Source organism: Epinephelus moara, chromosome 1 (genome assembly GCF_006386435.1).
Source record: "Epinephelus moara isolate mb chromosome 1, YSFRI_EMoa_1.0, whole genome shotgun sequence".
In the NCBI taxonomy this organism is placed as follows: domain Eukaryota; kingdom Metazoa; phylum Chordata; class Actinopteri; order Perciformes; family Serranidae; genus Epinephelus; species Epinephelus moara.
Window position 1 is genome coordinate 9594567 of NC_065506.1, and position 20710 is coordinate 9615276.

General features: G+C 41.1%; 2 protein-coding genes across 3 annotated transcripts; one reads left to right on the plus strand and one right to left on the minus strand.

Moving 5' to 3' along the window:
* Positions 1-622: 622 nt before the first annotated feature.
* Positions 623-8100, plus strand: slc7a6os (solute carrier family 7 member 6 opposite strand). The gene is made up of 5 exons (XM_050048530.1): positions 623-855; positions 1602-1931; positions 4207-4413; positions 4984-5116; positions 7130-8100. Exons 1-5 carry the CDS (start codon positions 667-669, stop codon positions 7267-7269), a joined length of 999 nt encoding a protein of 332 aa, XP_049904487.1. The 5' UTR covers positions 623-666; the 3' UTR covers positions 7270-8100.
* A 1130-nt stretch (positions 8101-9230) lies between these two features.
* On the minus strand, positions 9231-19694 carry slc7a6 (solute carrier family 7 member 6). Of its 2 annotated transcripts, none has more exons than XM_050048506.1 (10): positions 18734-18791; positions 14102-14684; positions 13892-14017; positions 13536-13680; positions 13311-13434; positions 13130-13233; positions 12913-13009; positions 12397-12546; positions 11581-11764; positions 9231-11455 (listed from the first exon to the last, which is right to left on the minus strand). In XM_050048506.1, exons 2-10 carry the CDS (start codon positions 14589-14591, stop codon positions 11388-11390), a joined length of 1488 nt encoding a protein of 495 aa, XP_049904463.1. In that variant the 5' UTR covers positions 14592-14684; positions 18734-18791; the 3' UTR covers positions 9231-11387. The 2 variants fall into 2 exon arrangements, with proteins under 2 accessions (XP_049904463.1, XP_049904455.1); XM_050048498.1 differs by lacking the exon at positions 18734-18791 and adding an exon at positions 19584-19694 and having other exon boundaries at positions 9232-11455.
* Positions 19695-20710: the final 1016 nt, after the last annotated feature.

Genomic DNA, 20710 nt, shown 5'->3' on the forward strand with positions numbered 1-20710 from the left:
ATGGTAATATTTACAAAATAACAAATAATATTTGGCCAAATAAAAAATAAGCATCACATAGGTGACATACTTCATCAAGTAGGTTTACATCTCTAAGTAAATTTTACCAACTGACCTGGATTTCTTCTTTGTAATAAATTTTGAGAGGTTCAAAATAGCATTTAATTTCCATTAAAAATTACTTCAAAGATGGGGCTGAATTAAAAATATAGTTTTTCAGAATATGAAAGACAAAATAATTTAACAATGATAAATAAATTGTTATCATCAGATTCAAAATAAGCTGCATTTCTGTTTCAATAATAACTGCATGTTTTGTTTTGCACAATACATATTTCACAGTCTTTCCAAAAAAGTAGGACTAATAAGGAAGTAATAATACTAAAACTACTACTACTAATAATAATATTAATATTTTTTTTACATTTTATAAATAAACAACGTGAAAACAATACATATGTAAACAGATGATGCCAGGAGATCAGAGCACTAACAGAAATCATACATCAGTTCATGAAATATAGGCGATGATAATGATTGTTGTGTCCTAATGCTCCGCCGTACTGTGACGTCTGTGGTACCCGAAAATAAAGGCGGAGCTCCTCAGTTTTCCTCCTCCCTCTCTGACTGCCAGACAAACCAGACAAACTCAGACAGAGAGACAACATGGATCCGAACACGACGATTCTGCGAGTCAAGAGAAAAAGGGGGACCGACCCCGCGGATGCGTTGTTGCTGGCGTGTAAACGTATCCGACCGGAGACAGCCCAGAGCTCAGGTGAAACGGTCCCGGAGCCAAATGAAGCCGAGGTGGAAAACTCTGTGTTCAAACTCGTGGCGACCGTAGCGACACAGGTGAGAGGCCCGCTGCTACAGCACGGTGTTAGCTGACCAAGCGCTGCGGGCTAACGTCACGCAGCTGGCGGTGGAAACGGCAAATAGACCTTAGCTAGAGTGTCAGTACAAACCTACCAATATAATAATGTGACTGACTGATAGCAAGCTGCATTTAACTGCTTAAAACGATTGTCGTTGTTGGAAAACTACGAGCCTGCTGTGCTAGTTGTTGTTAGCATCATACTCAGTTTAGGCAGCGTTGCTAGCTAACATTAGCCGCACATCAGCTCCAAATTGCACTAGCCTCTGCGATAGTTAGCTCATCTTGTTGACGTTGAGCGTAGCTGTGACGTCTTTGCAGGCCTCGAAATGATGACTTCATCCAAAATCAAAGCCGCTGTAGCTTTACCATCACAATGTGTTTGAATACACAATGTCAAACAGGGACGCCTCTTCCATCACATAAGCTAATTAGCTTAGCTGCTAAATATCCTTGTACATACCTATGACGAGGTTGACACTTTTTCGATGTAATGTGATGCAGTGTCATACATGAATTTCATTGTGTTTTCCCTGCTTTTTATTGAAATGCTACATAATGCTTTATATGATAACCTAATGCGCACTGTGACACTTGAAGAGAAAGCAAGTGTTGTCAGTGATACAATGAGGATTGAGTTTAAGAGAGAATTATGTTTGAGGAGATGTTTTGAAGAATTCTGTTGGTATCTGCTTAATTCTCACCCCTGTCATCTCATCACCAGGATGCTCCTGTTCAGACTCAGGTGCGACAGGCTTTGGCTCGGCCTCGCATGGCCCATGCCCTGCGCCCCTCTGCTGCCAGTTCACAACGGATAATTGGGGATCTACGGAGCACAAAGTGGAGCACCCGGAGGGAGGAACGCTACAGAATACTCTCCAGCCACCGTACAGGGCTGTCAAGTCCAGCTGAGCAGCAAACCCCCCAGACAGAAAACTCTGAGGACGTAGAGGAGACTGGGAAAGAGCAGGACAAATGTCTGGGTCTTGGTGCGATCCAGGTGGTCGATCTCCTACATGAGGATGCAGAGGACCAGGACAAATCCCCTGGCAAGGTGGGTTCAGTGTTATTGCAGCCATTTAGAGATTAGTAATATCAGGGTTTTGTTTAGAATGGAATCGACTATCATGCTGCCCACTAAAATTGAAAAGTTTACTTTGTAGCTGTCCACAATTTTGAAGGGAAAGAAGTGTTTTCCGAAATATAGATTCATACCTTTTAAAAATAACAGTCAGTAGAGTAAAACAAATGAACAGGGCAGAGAGAATGAATTGGTTCGAAGTGTGGTTACATTTTCCTTGAGCTGACAATAATGCCTGTATGCCACTTTGTCTGATAAAACGTGCAAGCGGCTCCTAGATTTGCATCACTCACTGGCCAAAAAAACAATAATTATCTATTGAGGGGCTGGTAGATTTTGGAATCCACCAGCTACAGTGGCAGGTGGACAGAAAAGGTTTATTTCCAACCCCTCCACCAGTGTAGGAGATATCATTGTTCTAAAACCTGCTAAACAAGCTGAACATAAATTTGCAGAAATATGACACCATACCACAGTCAGCTCCCAGTCCCATCTTTATCCATGGTCAGTATGTTTTACCAAGCCACATGGAACCTGCTGGGCTAATATCAAACTGCTGTGGACAAATTAAAAAACAAAAGCTACCCGTATCTAATAGTTTTGCTTGTTCAGCTAAATGTCTTAAAATTTGGCAGATGGGTGCAGATATTTATAGGCTAACACTAACCAGCCCTTCCTCCTGTGCCATTAGCACCCGCCTTCAACATTTATGTTTATCTTATTCTAAATTTCCTATTTTTCTTGCACAGCAATTAAAAGGAACACGTGAGCAATACTAATAAGAGTAGCTGTATTAATTCAAGTCTATCAATGCAGTTTCCATCCACACCAGGATGAAATTCACAGTTCAGTTTTTATTTAGTAAAAAGGGTTCATCTATACAGGGTTCCCACAGTCATGGAAAACCTAGAAAAATCATGGAACTACATAATCACAATTTCTAGGCCTGGAATTTTGTTGTCTGTCATGAAATTGTTACAGTAATCTGCCGTGGCTAACCTTCCATGCAGTGTAACACAATGGCAAATTTATTTTCTGTAGCTGTGGAAGTAACGCAGCTCTAATATGCATCACTGTCATTTCTGTCTCTATGGCATGTCATTTCTGTCTCCACAAGGTCGTGCGTTTACAATTCTCCTCTGCTCTCTGTACTGCGCACGGCGGAGTTTGGCCCCGATGCGTGCACACACACAGACGCATGCGTGTGCACGCACACGCACACAAACAAACCAACCTCTCTCGCTCTCCCTCTGCCATTTTCGGCACGCCGTGTTCGAAATCTTCCATGATCACCTGCCCCTCGCATTATTTGTAGTCCACCTACTTGACTGGCTCGTGGAGTGAATAGAGGGGAGGGGGCAGTATTGCGCATGCACTGCTTCCATAGAAGACAAAATAACATCTCCAGACGTCCGTGACCAAAAATAGTTTACCCTCGATTTCATTAATTTTGAAATAGTTTGACCTCAAAATCGTAATCGCAATCACCAGACGATTATTGCACAGCCTTATAGGAAATGGCCACTTTAGAATGAAAATACAGACAGTACTTTCTCTCCCTCATCCAGACAAGAAGTCCAGTGTAGTTTTTTAATCCACAAAACTCGTTCGGGGTATTGGAGGATAACAGCTAGCTGGAATAACAGCTACTCTTGAAGTGCACGTAACCCACATTTTGAAAATGTAATAAGACTCTGCCAGTGTAAGCTGCGGCATGCAAAATTGACTTGAAAAAACATAATTTACACCACTTTTTTAGCATGATTTCTCACCGTGGTCAGTTACGTTAGTGACGAGAAACACTCATGCAGGCGTGCTGTGTTTACATGGCAACTTGCGCAAGACTAGCTGATGGCTAGTGGTGGTGCTAGTTCTCGAGTCTCGCACGAGTTGCCATGTAAACACAGCACGCCTGCATGAGTGTTTCTCGTCACTATCTGGCATTATAACTCCATGCTTAACCTCCCTAACCATGTCTTATCATAGTCATAAAATCCATGTGTATGGATTGAACAACAAAATGTTTTTCGTGTTATCAAAGGCTTTGAACAGAAGCAACAGTAAATATTTGAAGGCGTATTGATTCACTTTTGAAATACTGTTTGAATACAAAGAATAGATGTAAAGTTGTGACATAAGGTGCTGCATAAGTTGCTTAGCTTCGTATTTCATTAGAGTTGCATTTGTGAACATTGGTAATATCAATAGCCTCAGCAGTGATGTTTTCTCTCTGTCTCTTTTTGTATAGACGCTGTCCTCAGACCCAGAGGTGATCCTGTGTAACAGCACCAAGATGCTGCGGGAGCGCCTGAGCATAACCGGAGAGAGACTGGGGGAAGAGCACCGGGAGCAGGACGACGACTACGTCTACGATCTTTACTACCAGGAAACAGTCACACCAGGGTGGATCCAGGACATCCTGTCTGTCAGGGCCTATGCTGATGAGGGAGAACTGGTGTGTGTAGATGGATGGACGGACAGATGAATGAGTGCTGGAATCGGAGTGAGTGAATGAAGACATGGGAGAAGTAGAAGGTAGACATGGGTATAGCCTCACAACCTTTATATGTTAACTACTTGTGCAGTAGTCATTTGGATAAATCAGCAAGTGTCAGCTGACATGTCGCTGGTCTTGACTAAATTACATGTCTTTGCCAACCTGTAAACTTTACCCACACTCTTGCTTACAGTTGCTTAATTAACTCAAAGCAACAGCCCTGGACCAAACATGCTTTAGGCCAGTCAGCACCATATAATCTTGTTTCTCCACATGCTGCTGCTCTGATGTGGCTCTGATGAGACTACTTGTAAAAATAGTTTGTGCCTCTAATTTTGCCTATAGATGCATAAAAAGTAGCATTTAATACCATTTCTTCAAATCTTAATATTTTGGCCAAAAAGATCCCAACAAAGAACTTAAAGGAGCTCACTAGCTGTACAAAGAATTTCTCAGAGGACAATAAAACCAGTAATGATCAACAAAAATGAGACTTTTGCATAAATAGGTTGTTGTTGTTTACCCCAGGTGCCCGACCTTGTGGTCCATGAAGAGGAGGTGTATGAAGATGAGGATGATGAGAACGAGGAAGGCAACTGGAGGAATGACTACCCTGATGAGGAGAGTGATGCCGACAGTGACAGAGAGGAGCGCTATGGTGGTGCGTATTCATGTACTTATTAATGTTAGTTATTGTGGTCTGTGTAAGTTTGTACATGGGCCCCTTTTTAACTCAACATTAATATTAGTGTTTTGTGAATGTGTGATTTAATTTTACTTTACCTGCCACTGAATAATAAATGTTGCCCCCTGTTTTCTCTTCACTTGGAATGACAGTTAGTCATTGTTTTAAAAGTAGTAGCTATTTGGCCACCCAGTTTTTAGGTAGTGTTATCTTTGATATTTTTTTATGTACAAAATTTTTGATAAATATACACTTGGAGTTAGTTAAAGACAAATAACAGGCTCCTTGTCGTCTCATAAAGCAGGACACACACATTTCGACTGGTGACTTCCGAGCCAGTTATGAATGAATGATGAATGAATGATATTTGGCTGTGATGATTGATGGGACTAAGTTAATCTGAGTCTGATCTAGGGCTGCTTGATTATGGAAAAAATCATAATCACGATTATTTTGGATGTGATGACTTACATTGTTTACACTACAGCATGTCATTTCTGTCTCTACATGGTCGCACGTTTACAAATCTCCTGCTCTCTGCATCGCGCACGGCGGAGTTCTGCCCTGATGTGCACACACAAACGCAGACACGTGCACACGCACACACACACACAGACCAACCTCTCTCGCTCTCCCTCTGCCATTTTCCGCATGCTGTTTTCGAAATCTTCCACGATCACCTGCCCCTCGCATTATTCATAGTTCACCTACTTGACTGGCTCGTGGATTGAGGAGAGGAGAGGAGGGGAGGGGGCGGTATAGTGCATGCGTGGCTTCCATAGAAGACAAAATAACATCTCCAGGCATCCATGATCAAAATCGTTTACCCGCGATTTCATTCATTTTGAGATCGTTGGACCTCAAAATCGTAACCGCAATCACCAGACGATTAATTGCACAGCCATAGTCTGATCCATCTGCTGAGTAAATGAAGTGTCTACCTGAGCACAAGGTCAGGAAAGAACTGTCGCTTGTCAACCCTCTGTTAGTGACAGAAGAGATAATATTTTTATTTAAGCTGGGCATTTTTCAAATACAGAAAAAAAATTTTTTTAACTGATCATATATTTTATGTGTAAAATTGATGTGAAAAGTAACCATAGCTGTGAATTAAAAGAAGTAAAAAGTATTATCTTTCTTTCTGAAATATTGTGTATGTAAGAGTGGAGGTATAAAGTAACAGAAAATGAGAATACTTAAAGTACAAGTACCTTTAAACTGTCCTAAAGTACTTCAGTAAATATGCCAAGTTACTTCGCACCACTGCTCTCTGCTACTAAATCACTTTTTGTCTGAAGCTAGTTATTGGATTAGTATTACATTTTTGTTAAGATCCTGAACCCTTACTTCAGCAAGACAGTTTTTTCCTGCTCATCATAACAAATCATTTGGCAATATTTTGCTGTTAATGCATAATATAACGGTCACAAACAGTAACTTGGGTGTTGCTGCTGCCGAGTTAAGAGATGAGCAGTGACGATGTAGCTGTAATACAGTGCGTAATACAGTGACGGTGTTCTGCTTTTCACTTTTAGTTGAAACTTATCAGTTTCAACAGTGACAAATCTTGACTCATAAAGTTCACTTTTTGTAACCGCAGTGACCTGGGGTCATCTGGACACTATATTGGATCTTTATACATGAAGCACCGAAGCTTAGGCCTGAGTGACTGGGAGTGACAGACGCCTTGATGAAGCAACGGTGCAAAACACTAAGTGAATGTTTTATGTCATGAGTGACAGATATTTTTGGTTCATCATGATACAGTGGCAGGACAAATTAGAGGAGGTAACTGATGGAAAACAGTGCGTCAGAAGAGCCTATACATATCTTTGCCGACTACAAGACTTAAAATTTCCATGAATCATTGAAGCAGCGGCACATTTGTGACGCGTGTGCCATTGTAGCCCCCAACACTTTCCTGTGTGTGGGCTGCTTATCGCAGTGCTTCCTGTCATTCACTGGCCGACCTTTGTCTCGTGTTTGCAGGTTACTGGGAGGAGGAGCACTCGTACAGCCGGAGGAGCTGGAACCGCTACCAGAGGGAAGTGCTGCATGAGCTGGGCTGCCATGGTGAAGATGACAATGAGGAGGATGATGACGATGGAGACAAATATAATTCCGATTGATCTATCCCTTAACCCCACACCTGTCAGTGGATCTTCCCATTGCCCTCTCCACTAATAACACCGTACTCCATTGACCTCTGTGTAGATGAGAGCAGAAGGAAACAATAATGGCACATGAGAGAAACCTGAAAAATAGATCCCATGTTTAAGTGTAGCAATTAATGTGTAGCACTCATCAGATTTGACAAAGTTAAATTGACTGAGAAGATCATGTTCTGAACACCACTAACTACACCCTGCATGTTAAAACAAATTCCATTTTATGTGCCAATGCAAAAAAAAGGGTCACAGAGCACGTCAGCCACTAATGGTTGAGAAAACTGCAAACATACCATCTCTCAGTATACATGTTCTTATGATGAGATCCATCAGTCTCTGCTACACAGAAGGTGAAGGAGTAGGCGTTATTTCCAGAAGGATCCAGAGTGTCTTTTTTTTTTTTTTTTTAAACTGTGGTGGAGTGAATTTGTGTGTGGGTGTTTGTTCAATGTGGATGTGTGTTTAAAAATGTTGCACATTAGTGTGATATGCCTTGTATGCTTTGTGCTGTTAACACTTCTGTTAGTGAGACGTCTCGGGCTGCGCGTGGTTGCAATTTAGGATGCATTCTGTGCATGGTAGTGTGTGTAGGTACAACTGTGTGTGTTAGATTTTTTGCATAATGTGAAAGCGTGATGCATACGTTTTGTTGTGGGTGTGCGAGTTCAGTTCAGAAATTCCCCTTTGAAGTTCAGATTGTTTCTCTTGGATGCTTGTTGAATTTAAATTTTTTTGTAAATATGTAGATGTGTATAAAAAGAAAGCTTTCAAAATAAACTTGAAACATCTGTGTCAATTTGTCCAGCATGGTGAACGCAAAGATCAGTCCCAGCTGGTCTGAAATTTTCAGTGATGCATTAAGTGTTTTAGGCGTAGGAGGAAAATCTGAAAAGCTTCGCTCTGACAGGTGAAGTGTTCAAAGCAGATAGAGCATTGTAGGCCAAACATGAAGCACATTAAGAGAAGAGCTGGGATATGGATGCTTGATTGAACATATATTTTAAGTTCTGGATGCTTGCTTATCTGCACTGCAGTGTGGTGTTAATGGGCAATTGTGCACTGTCAGTGAACGTCCCCTAAAATGTTTTAACAGGCAAAGATTGTTGTGTCTGACAACATTATGGAAAGGACCCTACAGAGATAAGGAGTTAATTTGTTAAGACTAAGATCCTTTTTTTCCAGCCAAAAACAGCCCCAAAATTTTCACCGCCAAACCCACCAGACCCCATTTACATAATTAGTAATTTTATAATCATGACACAAACTTCATTCAAAGTCTACAGAAACAAAATAAAACCCACTAAAACCATCTTGGTTTGTCTTTCCACTCTCCCAACAATCACCAACTCTGGTTTGTTTGAAATAAACTCCTAATTCACTCTGTTACACATGAAAAATATGCTGATTCTGTACATGCTAAAATTACTGCTGATTTAAATGGAGTCTGGTGGGTTTAGCAATAGTGATTTCTGGGCTGTTTGTGGTTAAATAAAAATGATGTTACCCTTTCACAAAAAGGTCTGTCTGTAGGAATCATTTCCACAATGTTCTCAGATACTTACAATAACAATCTGAGCCTGTCAGGGATAAAAATAATATTTTAGTAGATATAAATGGACGTTGCAAAAATGCATGACGTGGTTACATTGCTGCTGGCTGCAGCACTCTTGCTCAGTACTGGACCAATTAAAAAATTGCTGTCTCCAATATTAACTTAGTCACAAAACATGGTTAAAAGGTTCCAGGTTTGAAAACACTTAAGTTGCACTGTAATGGCACCAGATGAAACGCTACATTGAAACCAAGAGGTGCCATTTAAAGTTAAATGTAATTTTACCAGTTAAGTGAATATGGCCTTCAATCCTGTGCATATTGACCTTATAACACCATACAAATGACATGTTATTTAGAAATTATATTTAATATAAATCGATTTTTTTTTGCCACACAATTTAAGTCAAACAAAGAACAGGACAGCTTCCTATACTGCTGGACAGAGTGGATTCAGCAGACAGTTAACAGTAAACCCTAATACTTTATTTAAAACATACAATACTTAAAATGCCAAAAATAAACCAACCGACCAGACAACGACACCAAAAGTACATAAAGGCAATAACATTAGGACGATGTCTCAAAATCTTCACATAGCAGCAGACAAACAAAATCTTCCCTTTTTCATTCCAGAAGTGTAAAACAGATAAGTCATGATTTGTCTTTTAATTCTCAGGTGACATTTAGCACATTCACACATACTGCACATAGTATCTTTCAGTTAAAATAGTTTAAATCAATATAATAAAATGTACTATTATAAAGGTCCCTGTGGTCATTTGCAACACCTGTAAAATCTCTCGGCACATACTGTTATGAAGGCATTTAAAGGGGAACACCACCTAAATGATGAATTCCAACATATTTCCATGGCCAAGGAAAGTTCAAGCAATATTTGCTAACATGATTTACTCTCTCTGAAAGCCAGACATCAGAGAAGCAAGTCTCAACCTTGTGATGTCATCAAGCATAAAGTCTGGAGCTGTTCTATAAACAACAACTTTATTCTCATGTAGTAATCTCAGTGCTGAAACAGAAAATGTACCCATATACTCCCAACAGACCCCTGCATGCTCTCAGTGACATCTAGGACATCTTTCCCAGTTCACTGTCTATGGAGCAGCTCCAGACTTTATACCCTATGACATCACACATTTGAGTTTTAGCACTCTAGTTTTTGGAATTGGTAGAGAGCCCTTCTGTGCGGAGTTTGCATGTTCTTCCATGTGTTAGCGTGGGTTTTCTCTGGGTACACCGGCTTCCTCCCACAGTCCAAAGACATGCAGGTAAATTGGTGACTCTAAATTGTCCGTAGGTGTGAATGTGCGTGTGAATGGTTGTCTGTCTCTATGTGTCAGCCCTGGGATAGTCTGGTGACCTGACCAGGGTGTACCTCGCCCCTCGCCGTGTCAGCTGGGATAGGCTCCAGCACCCCCGTGACGAATGAATGAATAGAGAGTTGTTCATGTTTACTAATTTTTTTGGACTGTCTTTGACCGTAGGAATAACGTATGAATTTTGAAAATGGGTGAAGTTCCCCTTTAGTGAAAGTGAAGGGAGTCTCTGAGTCTCTCTCAGAGAAAAATGTCTCTGTCCTAGCTTGTGCTGTCCGACAACCGTTTATCCAGTCGACTTCACACATGGTGGGTGCATTGCTGAGGACCCCAGGAAGTGCAGTGCTGAGTGCAAGCTCTTCAGATCTACGCATCTATGAGTAGTGCATTACTACTGCCAGAAGTACTCACTGTGTAGTGTACTGAAATGTGGACCCCTATTAACTGTTACACCTCTGAAAGGCATGCTGGATACAGCTCGCTCTCCGACGCTCACTCCAGTACATTCATAAACAGACGAAGACGAGATCGAGGAGAACAGAGTTGTTACAATTAACACATGTAACTTTTGAAATGAACAGCCGGGCTGTGACTTCACTGAGGCCATAAATGTTCGTGTGAGCTTTTGCACCCAAATGATGCGTATATTCTAGCACTGCTAGGGGATGCAACTATGTCATGGCAGGTTATTGCTCAGGAAGGAATCTCAGTGTTGAATGTGAAGTAGTTTGGATGAGTGGCGCTCGAGAAGGCTGCAAGCAGCAATACTAGAGGCCAAGCAGTCCGCACGTTTTTAACGGGCACTGCACCAGTATAGACACATACCTGTGGAACTAACAAGGCAAATCCTTTATATTAATATATCTATATATAGAAAGATAATTAAATACTGTGCTGAAGAAATTAAACTGTAGCCATGTCCACAATATGCCATATAACAGTACTGTCTATCCTTATGGCTGGAGGTTTTGAATGTCCTTGAGTTTCAGGATAAATCTGCAAGTGAACATGGCGTCTGTGGCAGCATCATCGGTGTTGTAAACAAGTCAGTGGAGCCTGGGAGCTTCATCACGGTGAATAGTACAATAAAATCTCTTTTTTCATCGAAGAATCCCTCGTCTGGCTCCCCTGGTGACTGTCAGCTGCGAGGATGCAGAGACTGCTGGATCAAGTTTTTAAGTGTATTGGATGCTATTCACTCTTGTCCATCTCTGTCAGTACGCAGTAGCAGGTGTACTGGGTGAGGTGAGTGAGAGAACCTGCGGTAAGAGACGACGACAATGTGTTAGCCTGCTGAATCCAGCTGTTGAGAGAGTGTAACAAGTGATGCAGAAATAACAGGTGTGCCTTTTGTCAAAGGGTGTTAGTTTAGTGGTAAACTCACGCAGCAACTTGGTGATGATAGGCGGCCGTTTGGACTCTGGTAAATGGACACCCAGGAAGTAGACAGGAACGCCTGACAGTGCAATGGCGATGCCAATCAGGGAGTTGATGGTGTCGCTGTAGAGAGGTACTGCCACCAAGAAAACAGCACATAGGCAGAACACCACCGGGTACAATAAAGACAACTGTAAAGAGAGAAATCAAGAGGCAGACTGTGAGCTGGAAACACAACAAAAAACTTTGTATTGTTGTGTGTAATTTGCTTTTATGACATGCAATAATTCTTAATATCATTTTTGTCCCTATTCAGTTAAACAAACTAACAAAAAAAACCTAAAGAAGAAAATCTTGCAGTTGTTATAAACTAATGACTGCAATATTTTCATTTAAAATAACTGGCACTTTGATGTTCAAATATTTACCTTTCTTTTTATTTTTAGTTTATTAAATCTGAGTTTTTTCTGTCTGTTTACAGAGCTTATCCACAATCATCATCTTACCCAGTATGAACATGGAAATAACTGAATTTTTTACATGTTCTATCATAATTAAATTCATTCATCAATTCAGCAGTATATTTAAAGGGATCTGGAAGGATACGTGTGCAATATTTGTTTGAGTTTGCTGGTGGAAATATATTTATTTCTATGTGACACAGGGAAGCTAAAATATGTGACTATTCTTGAGAACATTTATTCAGCACAGAATTTACTCAGACTACTGTAACTATGACCCAGACCTGGATAAATGGCAGAAAAAAAGAGGAATGAATGGACGGGTGCGCGAGATTTACACAAGTGTGTTTAAATGGTCTCACCTTGAGCGGTCTGGGTCTGTCGGGCTCTTTCCAGCGGAGGTAGATCTGGCCGGCGATGGACAGACCCATAAAGAACCAGTAGCTAAAGCTGTAGTAGTTGATGAGTTGGAAGACGTCTTCCACTGTCAGGTAGATCAGAGACATGATACACTGGACAGAAGAGGAAAGAGAGAATGAAGACAGTGAGTAAAAACAAAAACAGATGTGAATGAATATACATTGAGATATAGATATAGATTACATTATTATCACCTTTACTTTATCTGCCTAAGTTGGATAAGTTTTACATTTATTAACAGGCAAAGAACTGACAGATACTTCTAGTTTCCATTACCACCAGAATCTTGTTAATGGAGAATGGGTTTGGCATAGAAGTTAAGAAAAAACATATATGAAGTTCCAACTTCAAATCAACACATACAGTGAAGGAGACTAGACTTTATAGTTAACTACCATTAAGTTTAAGTACTCTGCACTTCTCCACAATAATGTACAAGTAATGATCTATTTTCATACATTGAAGATCAGAGCAGGGATCGGAGTGAATCTCTGAATGTGGATCATAGACAGAGCGTCTGGAAGGTGACCCTCACGAGAGCCCACAAAGAACAACCTGGACACAACAGATGGGAATTAAGTTGGATAACACGTAAAAAAACCCAACAATTTTTAAATAACCAGTGCAGATTTTTGCAGTTGCAATTGGTGTGTGTCGTGTGTGTGTGTGTTCTACCTGGATGCAGCTATAATGGAGGCATTGAGGCCTCCATAGCAGGACAGAGCCACAGCAATAGGGATGGTCCAGCTCATCACACCAAGAGTGTGATCTGCAAATGTCTGAAGCAGATGCAGAAACTGGTTCAGTAAATGCAGTTTGAACTCGTGCACATGCATCAGTCAATTAGTTTACTCACCACTGCCACTGCATCACTGGCCAGTATAGCACTGACATCCAGAACAGCATAGTAGGCCACATTGGTGAGGATGTAGATGATGGTGACGATGGGCATAGAGATGCCGATGGCCAGGGGCAGGTTCCTGGAACGACAGGACATTGGATCATTACCAGGCTGATTCAAGTATTCTGACTTGCCTCTGTTCAGCCTCTCTACTGAAAAGGAAACAAAAGCAAAAGTTACCTTTCAGGGTTTTTGATCTCCTCAGTAACAAAGTTGAGGGTGTCCCAGCCAGAATAGGAGAAAAGGGCAGAGTAGAGTGCCAGCGCGATGTCACCAGGGTCTGTAGACGATCCCTGAAAGGATGCTTCAAAGTTGGTTGTGTAACCTAAAGAGAGAGAGACACAGAGAAAGAACAATCAAAGGAACAATCTGTGAAATGTTTTTGCATTTATGTACAAAATGATCAGTCCTTATTCCTCTGTCCATGACTGCTAAGATTTCAAACTTTCTAGAAAGTAGGGCTGTCCTGGCACTTTTGAAAATCATGGCCTAGAGGAACAATGTGAAAAGGTAAGTATGGTAGCAACACTACTCACCCTGGCACAGCTTGACAATGCCAGTAATGATAATGACGATGAGGGCAGCCACCTTGGCATAGGTGAAAATATCTTGCACTCGGGTGCCCCACTTTACATATGCAGAGTTGATGAATGTCAGTAAGCCTGGGGAGACAGGAACATTTCACAGAGGTTCTGTTGCTTCTACTCCGGCAGGAACAGTTAGACAGGCAAAGTAGATCTACTTACATATACACGCTGCAGCGATGAGCCTGGCTGCTGCATATGGTGGTTCACATGTTGGAAAGAGCGGCTGCACCAGGTAGTTTGCAAATGTAATGGCTATGACCGCTTGGCTGGTGGGCTCAATAATCAATAAAGATGTCCACAGACGAATGAATGCTATGAAACCACCGAATGACTCCAGGATGTATGCATAAGACGCCCCTGATTTGGTGATGGTGGTGCCCAGCTCAGCGTAGCAGAGGGCCCCCACCACAGAGAACAGTCCCCCAATGACCCAGATGACTAGCGACAGCCCGTAAGAGGCACTGTAGATGAGCACACCCTTGGGGGAGACGAAGATGCCAGAGCCGATCATGTTTCCTACGATCAGGCTGACTCCATTGAGCAGTGAGATCTCCTTCTTAAGCTGCATGCTTTCTTTGGGTGGCTCTGAAAGATGGGGAGAGTGGCCCGCACTGCCGTTCATCTTCTTCGATTCTTCATGGTCGGCCATGGTGCCGCTGTCTCAGGGCTGAACCAGCAGGAGCTGAGGACTGGCTGTGGACACTACAGAACCTTGTCCCTTTCTGGCAACCTCTGGAACAACCTGTACAAAAGATTCAGACCTAACAAGTTATTGATGGTGACGTAAAGAGGAGGTCAATGCTAAATGGTGAGTCAGGAGTGTCTTACAGCTGGTATTTTCATCTCTAATGTGTCAAACACTGGTAAAAGAAAGGTCATGACATGAGTGCAGAGTAGGCAGGGAAACAGAGGAGAGGTTTGATGAACAGATAAGAAAAAGGGTGGTGAAAGTGGAAACATTATCAGCAGAGGTAGGAAGGTGGAGAAACATAACATCATGCATCATTAATGTCCCATGATGCCGAAGGTGATTCAGCAGGGCCAGTGCTCATCATTAATCATCAACTACACAGCCAAGCTCAGCTCTTTAGTCATGTCATATGACAGAATCTGCATTCTTAGAAACACCCAACAGGAATGAGATACAATAAAGAAAAGAAAAAGACATTCTTACAAAAATGTTCGCCCATCCCTAAACATACAGTTCACCCCGGAATCTAAAGTATATATCTCTCCTCTTACCTGTATTGCTCTTTATCAATCAGATTGTTTTGGTGTGAGTTGCCAGGTTTTGGAGGTATTGGCCATAAAGATGTTTGCCTTCTCTCAAACAATGTCTCATGACATGGTTACTCAAGATAATCCACAGACCTTGTTGTGAGTAGGGCTGCCACGATTAGTCGACTAATCGATGACTAATCGACTATTAAAATAATCGGTGACTATTTTAGTAGTCAACTAATCGGTTTGAGTCATTTTTCATAGAAAAGTACTATAAAAGTACCCCAAAATACTCTTACTGCAGCTTTTTAAGTTCAGATATTGGCAGCTTTACACTCTCCCGTGACAGTGAACTAAAACCCTTCGGCGTGAGTATGAAACAAGACATTAGATGACGTAATTTTGGGGTTTGGGCGAGACAGACTGACATTTTTCAACATTTTAACACATTTTTCGATGAAATGATTAGTCGACTAATCGAAGAAATAATCGACAGATTAGTCGACAATGAAAATAATCGTTAGTGGCAGCCCTAGTTGTGAGCAGTTTCATGTAGGAGCTCTCTTCTTTCTACCAGACTCCACTCGCCAGTTGTATAACTGCGCAGTAAGAAAGGTGGATCTAAGTTAAATACTGCTAGATCACCTAAGCTAGCTGATGGAAAAGCTCAGCCAAGGAGAACACCATAATGTTTATATCTCACGCTGTCACAAGCATAAGCATGGTGACACAGTTGGTGGGTGTAGATTGAAGGAAAGAAAATAGTGCCTATGTGAAACTGCTCACAATAAGGTCTGTGGATTATCTTGAGTAACTGGGTCATGATTTCTATAAAGACACATTGCTGTTGAGTTTGGCAAATGTATCTTTTTGGCGCTTTGAGCACCACAAGCGAAGTGCCATCTAGTTCCATTATATTCAAGAGAAGGCTGACATCTCTACGGCCGATATCTCCAATACTCTGCAACTCACACCAAAGCAATCTAGACTGATAAAGAGCACTACAGGTAAGAGAAAAAAATGTGTATTATTGCTTTTGGGGTGAACTGTCCCTTTAAATATGACAGGAAATCCCTGTTGGTCACACACCAGCAGTCCCAGGTAGTTAAAAAGGCACATGCAAAACATTTATCCTGTCACTTCAATAGCAAGAGCGAAGTCATGAGGTCCTCCTGCCTCATACCATGCACACAAAAACAAGACACCACGATAGAATGCTGAGCCATTTTATGTTTACTGTGTAGACACATAATAAATTACTGTATGTTATATGGAACAAAATAGTGAAATGGCATCATTTCAGAACACGATCTAACCTATCTCCAAGCCGGCCTGAGAGAGAACAAGTGGCATATAGATGAGAGAGGAGCAGGTCAGAATAGCAGGGGTCGTGCCGTGACAATGTAGGTGTGGAATGCACAATTTACAGGACAGTAACATAACTATAAATCGGACGGAGGGGTCAGTTTTCGCAAAGAGCTGGTGCTTGTTTGTTGGGTCTCTGCACATGAGGGGTGCATGCTTCACTTCAAGCATTAGACATCTGTTCAACACGCACAAACTCACCACCACACCACCTGCTGACAATAACAGACCAATCAATGAGTCAAACAACCACACTGCTGTGAACCGGAATGTCATTACTCAACAACAGACACTTTCCCACACACAGATCGACACAAAGAAGTATCCTCCTGCAAGTCAGAGCACAGCTCGATTCATGCTAGGAGCTAAATGTGTTAAGTGGTGTGAGTGTTAATATGTGTGTGTGTGTCAGCTGTTAAATGTGTCAAGCATTATGCTACGTAGTCAACAATCCCGAAGAAGACGTAAAAAGGTGTGGTGTATGATAAACCTTGTGATACCTTAACTACAGCTAGAAATACATTGATGAAAGGATTGACATTCAACACTTTTATGATTTTATAACTCTGGTGCAACCATGTGACATGTCACCATGATAGATTCCCTAATATGCTTACAGGATCAGTCACTGTTGCTACCTTGAGGCTACAAAAATCTGCAATGCTTTGTATATGATTTTATTGTCCTGGGTTTAGCCTAAACTCTTTGCCACATGTCATCCTCCTCTCTCCATCAGGTTTTCTCTATTTTCTAATAAAGGCTTGGAAGTACCTATAATAACCCTAAGAGACAAACAGCGAGCTGGGTATAATACAGAGTAAATCATTTTCCAGTGCAATAAAAGGTCAACACTGTGGAGGAGCCTTGTGTCTTTGGACTCCTTTGAGCAACATCTCCTTCTCACATAAACTGAGAAATCCAACCAGCAGTACGAGCAGCTTGCTTGCTGCTGCGCTAGCTGGCTGAGATCATTTCAAAGCTAATAATTCATCTTACATTTAGTGCTGAAGCAAACGCTCAGTAACCAACAGTCAATTTATCTGCAGCTATTTAAATAATAGGTTAATTGTTGAAGTTTTTTATCAAGCAAAAATGTCAAACATTCTGCGGTATCAGATTCTGTAATGTAAGGATTCTGCTTTGCTCTATTTCCTTTATCATTGGAAACTGAGTATCACTGGGTTCTGGACTCGGTAAAAAGAAACAAGCTTTTGGATTACATATTTATGAGTTGCTGGGAATTGTGACAGACATTTTTTACCATTTTCCTTCAATTTATAGACCAAACAATTAATCAGTTAATGGAGAAAATAATCAGCACATTAATCAGAGATGGAAATAATCATTAGCTGCAGCCCAATTTACACTGATCATTTCTGCAGCTTTATCATTCTCAACAGTGTGTGTGTGTGTGTGTGTGTGTGTGTGTGTGTGAGTATTTATACTATGCTTCTGTCTAAGACAGCAGGCTCACTATCATGTGTGACTGCTCGCCACATGAGCTTTGTTTTCAACTTATTGAGTAACAGGAGACAGACCCAGTGCTGGGGGAGCTACAGTCAAATAAACATGACGGGAAGCTCCTGATAATGAGAATTATTTACCTTCTTCTTTCACAATCTGTGACATAGCCACAACAGGAAGTTTTCCACCTATGGTCCCTTGTGGCCACAGTTTGTATGTTTTTGTACTTTGTCTGTTTGTTTGTTTGTTTGTTTGTTTGACTGAGATAATTGAAATTAAGCTAAAATCCATATCTAACCCTTGGTATTCTTTTTTTCAAAAACAAAATGAAACTGATAAGAATCAAAACGGCCAGTGACACATATTTCAGCTAAGATAAATTGTAAGAGTTGACATTCACAGTATTTGTGAAGTAGCCTAATTAAGTGGATAAGTGGGTGAAAACGGCCAATCATATTCTAATAAGCATCTTATGTCACGCCCCTCTACAAATGGCACAGACTCACGTTTATACCACAATATTATGCTGAACAGGTGGATAAATCATTACAACGAATAAAGGGTACTGATGACTTCCCTGCTGCGACCGTAGCTCTGATGACCTCAACCAGTTTTGGATGATCTCATTTCAGTTTTGATGATGGTGCAGTAGGGAGCAGTCTATTCACTGTTGTGACGTCACACTGGGAAACCCAAGCGCGCTACGAAAAATTAAAACACGATCATTAAAAATCATCTTACCGCAACAAAGCACCGGGCCGGTGTTTTCTTGTTTTAATTGCCGGTGTGTCAAGCGACATGATATCACTACACCCAACTTCCGCTTATGACTTTCAAAATAAAGCCACAATTAAATTGTCGCAACTTAGCGTAAGTTTTGTGTCTATCTCCTACTGCTTTTTACTGAATATAACGAGTCAAATCCACGTATGTCACATTACACACGGGCTTTACGAGACACGAGGCATAAGGAGGGGGCAAATCACAGAGAGAGCCCTGTCACTCGGTTAACGTTAGCTGGCGTGCAATGACAAAACAATGAGAAAATATATATGTATTTGCTGTTCTTAAATAGCTAAATATAAGTCTAATAAAGGGCAAAATGCGCTCTTAATAACAACAGGCCAATTTCCTGCAACAATTTTAACAATGAATGAACATTAGCGTTACTCGCTAGCCTACATTATTGCTAACATTAGCGTATTCTTTCATTAAGTTAACGTTAACGTTACTCCCTCACTGCGTTATCATGGCATTGAATCCTACTACGGCAACCAAGACGAAAAATGTCTGCGCTCTCCTCCCTTAAAAAATTCAAAGGTACGAATGCTGTCACAAAATACACAAAGTAAGGTGATAAATTCAACATGTTGGCTTTCATTTTGAATGTGACCCTTTGTACCTCCGGTAGCATCTCGGCTGTCTGCGGTTAGCTTGCCGCGACTCCAAACAGACGGGACTTCCCTTTTGTCCCAGTGCTTTATCTAAATTCAGGTAGCTCTGTCTTCGGCGAAGACGCAGACATTGTCCCGTTTTAACAGGAACTATTCCTACTCAGCAGCAACACTCACAGGGCATTTATCACTCTTACCTGTGCTGCTTTCCCTCCTGCCGAGCTAGCTCTTTTGACAGCCAGCCAACACGATGTTCATCCGCAAATACATCAGTGCCCGTAAACAACTGCTGCTGCTGCTCACAGGAGACGTCATGTGACCCCGCTATACTATAGGAGCATCAGGAGGAGCACAGTGTGCAAGTGTTAGGATGCATTTCACAACATTTAGTCCGTGTCTGACAAACGTTTTTATGTAATTTAGTCAGATTTTTTTAGTATTATTATTTTTTTTGTGAGTAATACTGTTTCCAGGGCAACACTGCAGTCAAGGAAGCCATTATTATCTGAGATGTTATTTATCATATTTAATCATATCTTAATTAAGGATGTATAAAAAAAGAGTATCAGTTACACAGAAAGCTTTATCATGATAAAAATCTTGAACTATTTTGGCATAGAAAATCAAATCATACCATATTGTACTGAAAGTCAACATGGAAGTTTTTATCACCATGCTGTTGTTATTGGCTGATTTGCCATTTCCCTTGTCCATTTCTGTGCATTACATTAAAACAGACAGTCCCATGACACACTGCTGGTGTGTGAAGAATGGACATGTAATTAGAGCAGCCCTGCTAAGGGCATAGGGCAGAGGGGATGGGCCTTAGAACAGTATGTGCCATTATCATGTAAGTGAAGTGACAGGGATGGGAACACACATTAAGCCAAGACAGAATTTTTAAAAGCTTAATGTGTGTATAGGAGCCATTTGTATTTATATGTTTAAATGCATAAAGGGAAGGGATTTACTGGAAGGTTTCCCACCTTACACCTTGGCAATAAAAAGGTGGTAGAAGACAATTAAGTAGGGTCTTTGAAGAGGGAACACAAAGCCAAACTGACTCATTGCAGTTCTGAGTGTATAATGCTTATCTTAAGATAAAATGTCTTTTATTGTGTTGCTCTAGTTTTAGTTTATCTTATTTACAGTTATGAGGAAGATGACATTACATCACAGAAAACCAAGTATGATACAACAAAGGCTTATTTCCATTGTGGCCCTTGATGTAAAGAGAACAATGATGCAGGATTTCAGGTTAGGTGACATGTTACAAACAAACCTAGAGAACATTTACCAAAACTCTAATCTCTGGAAAACAAAC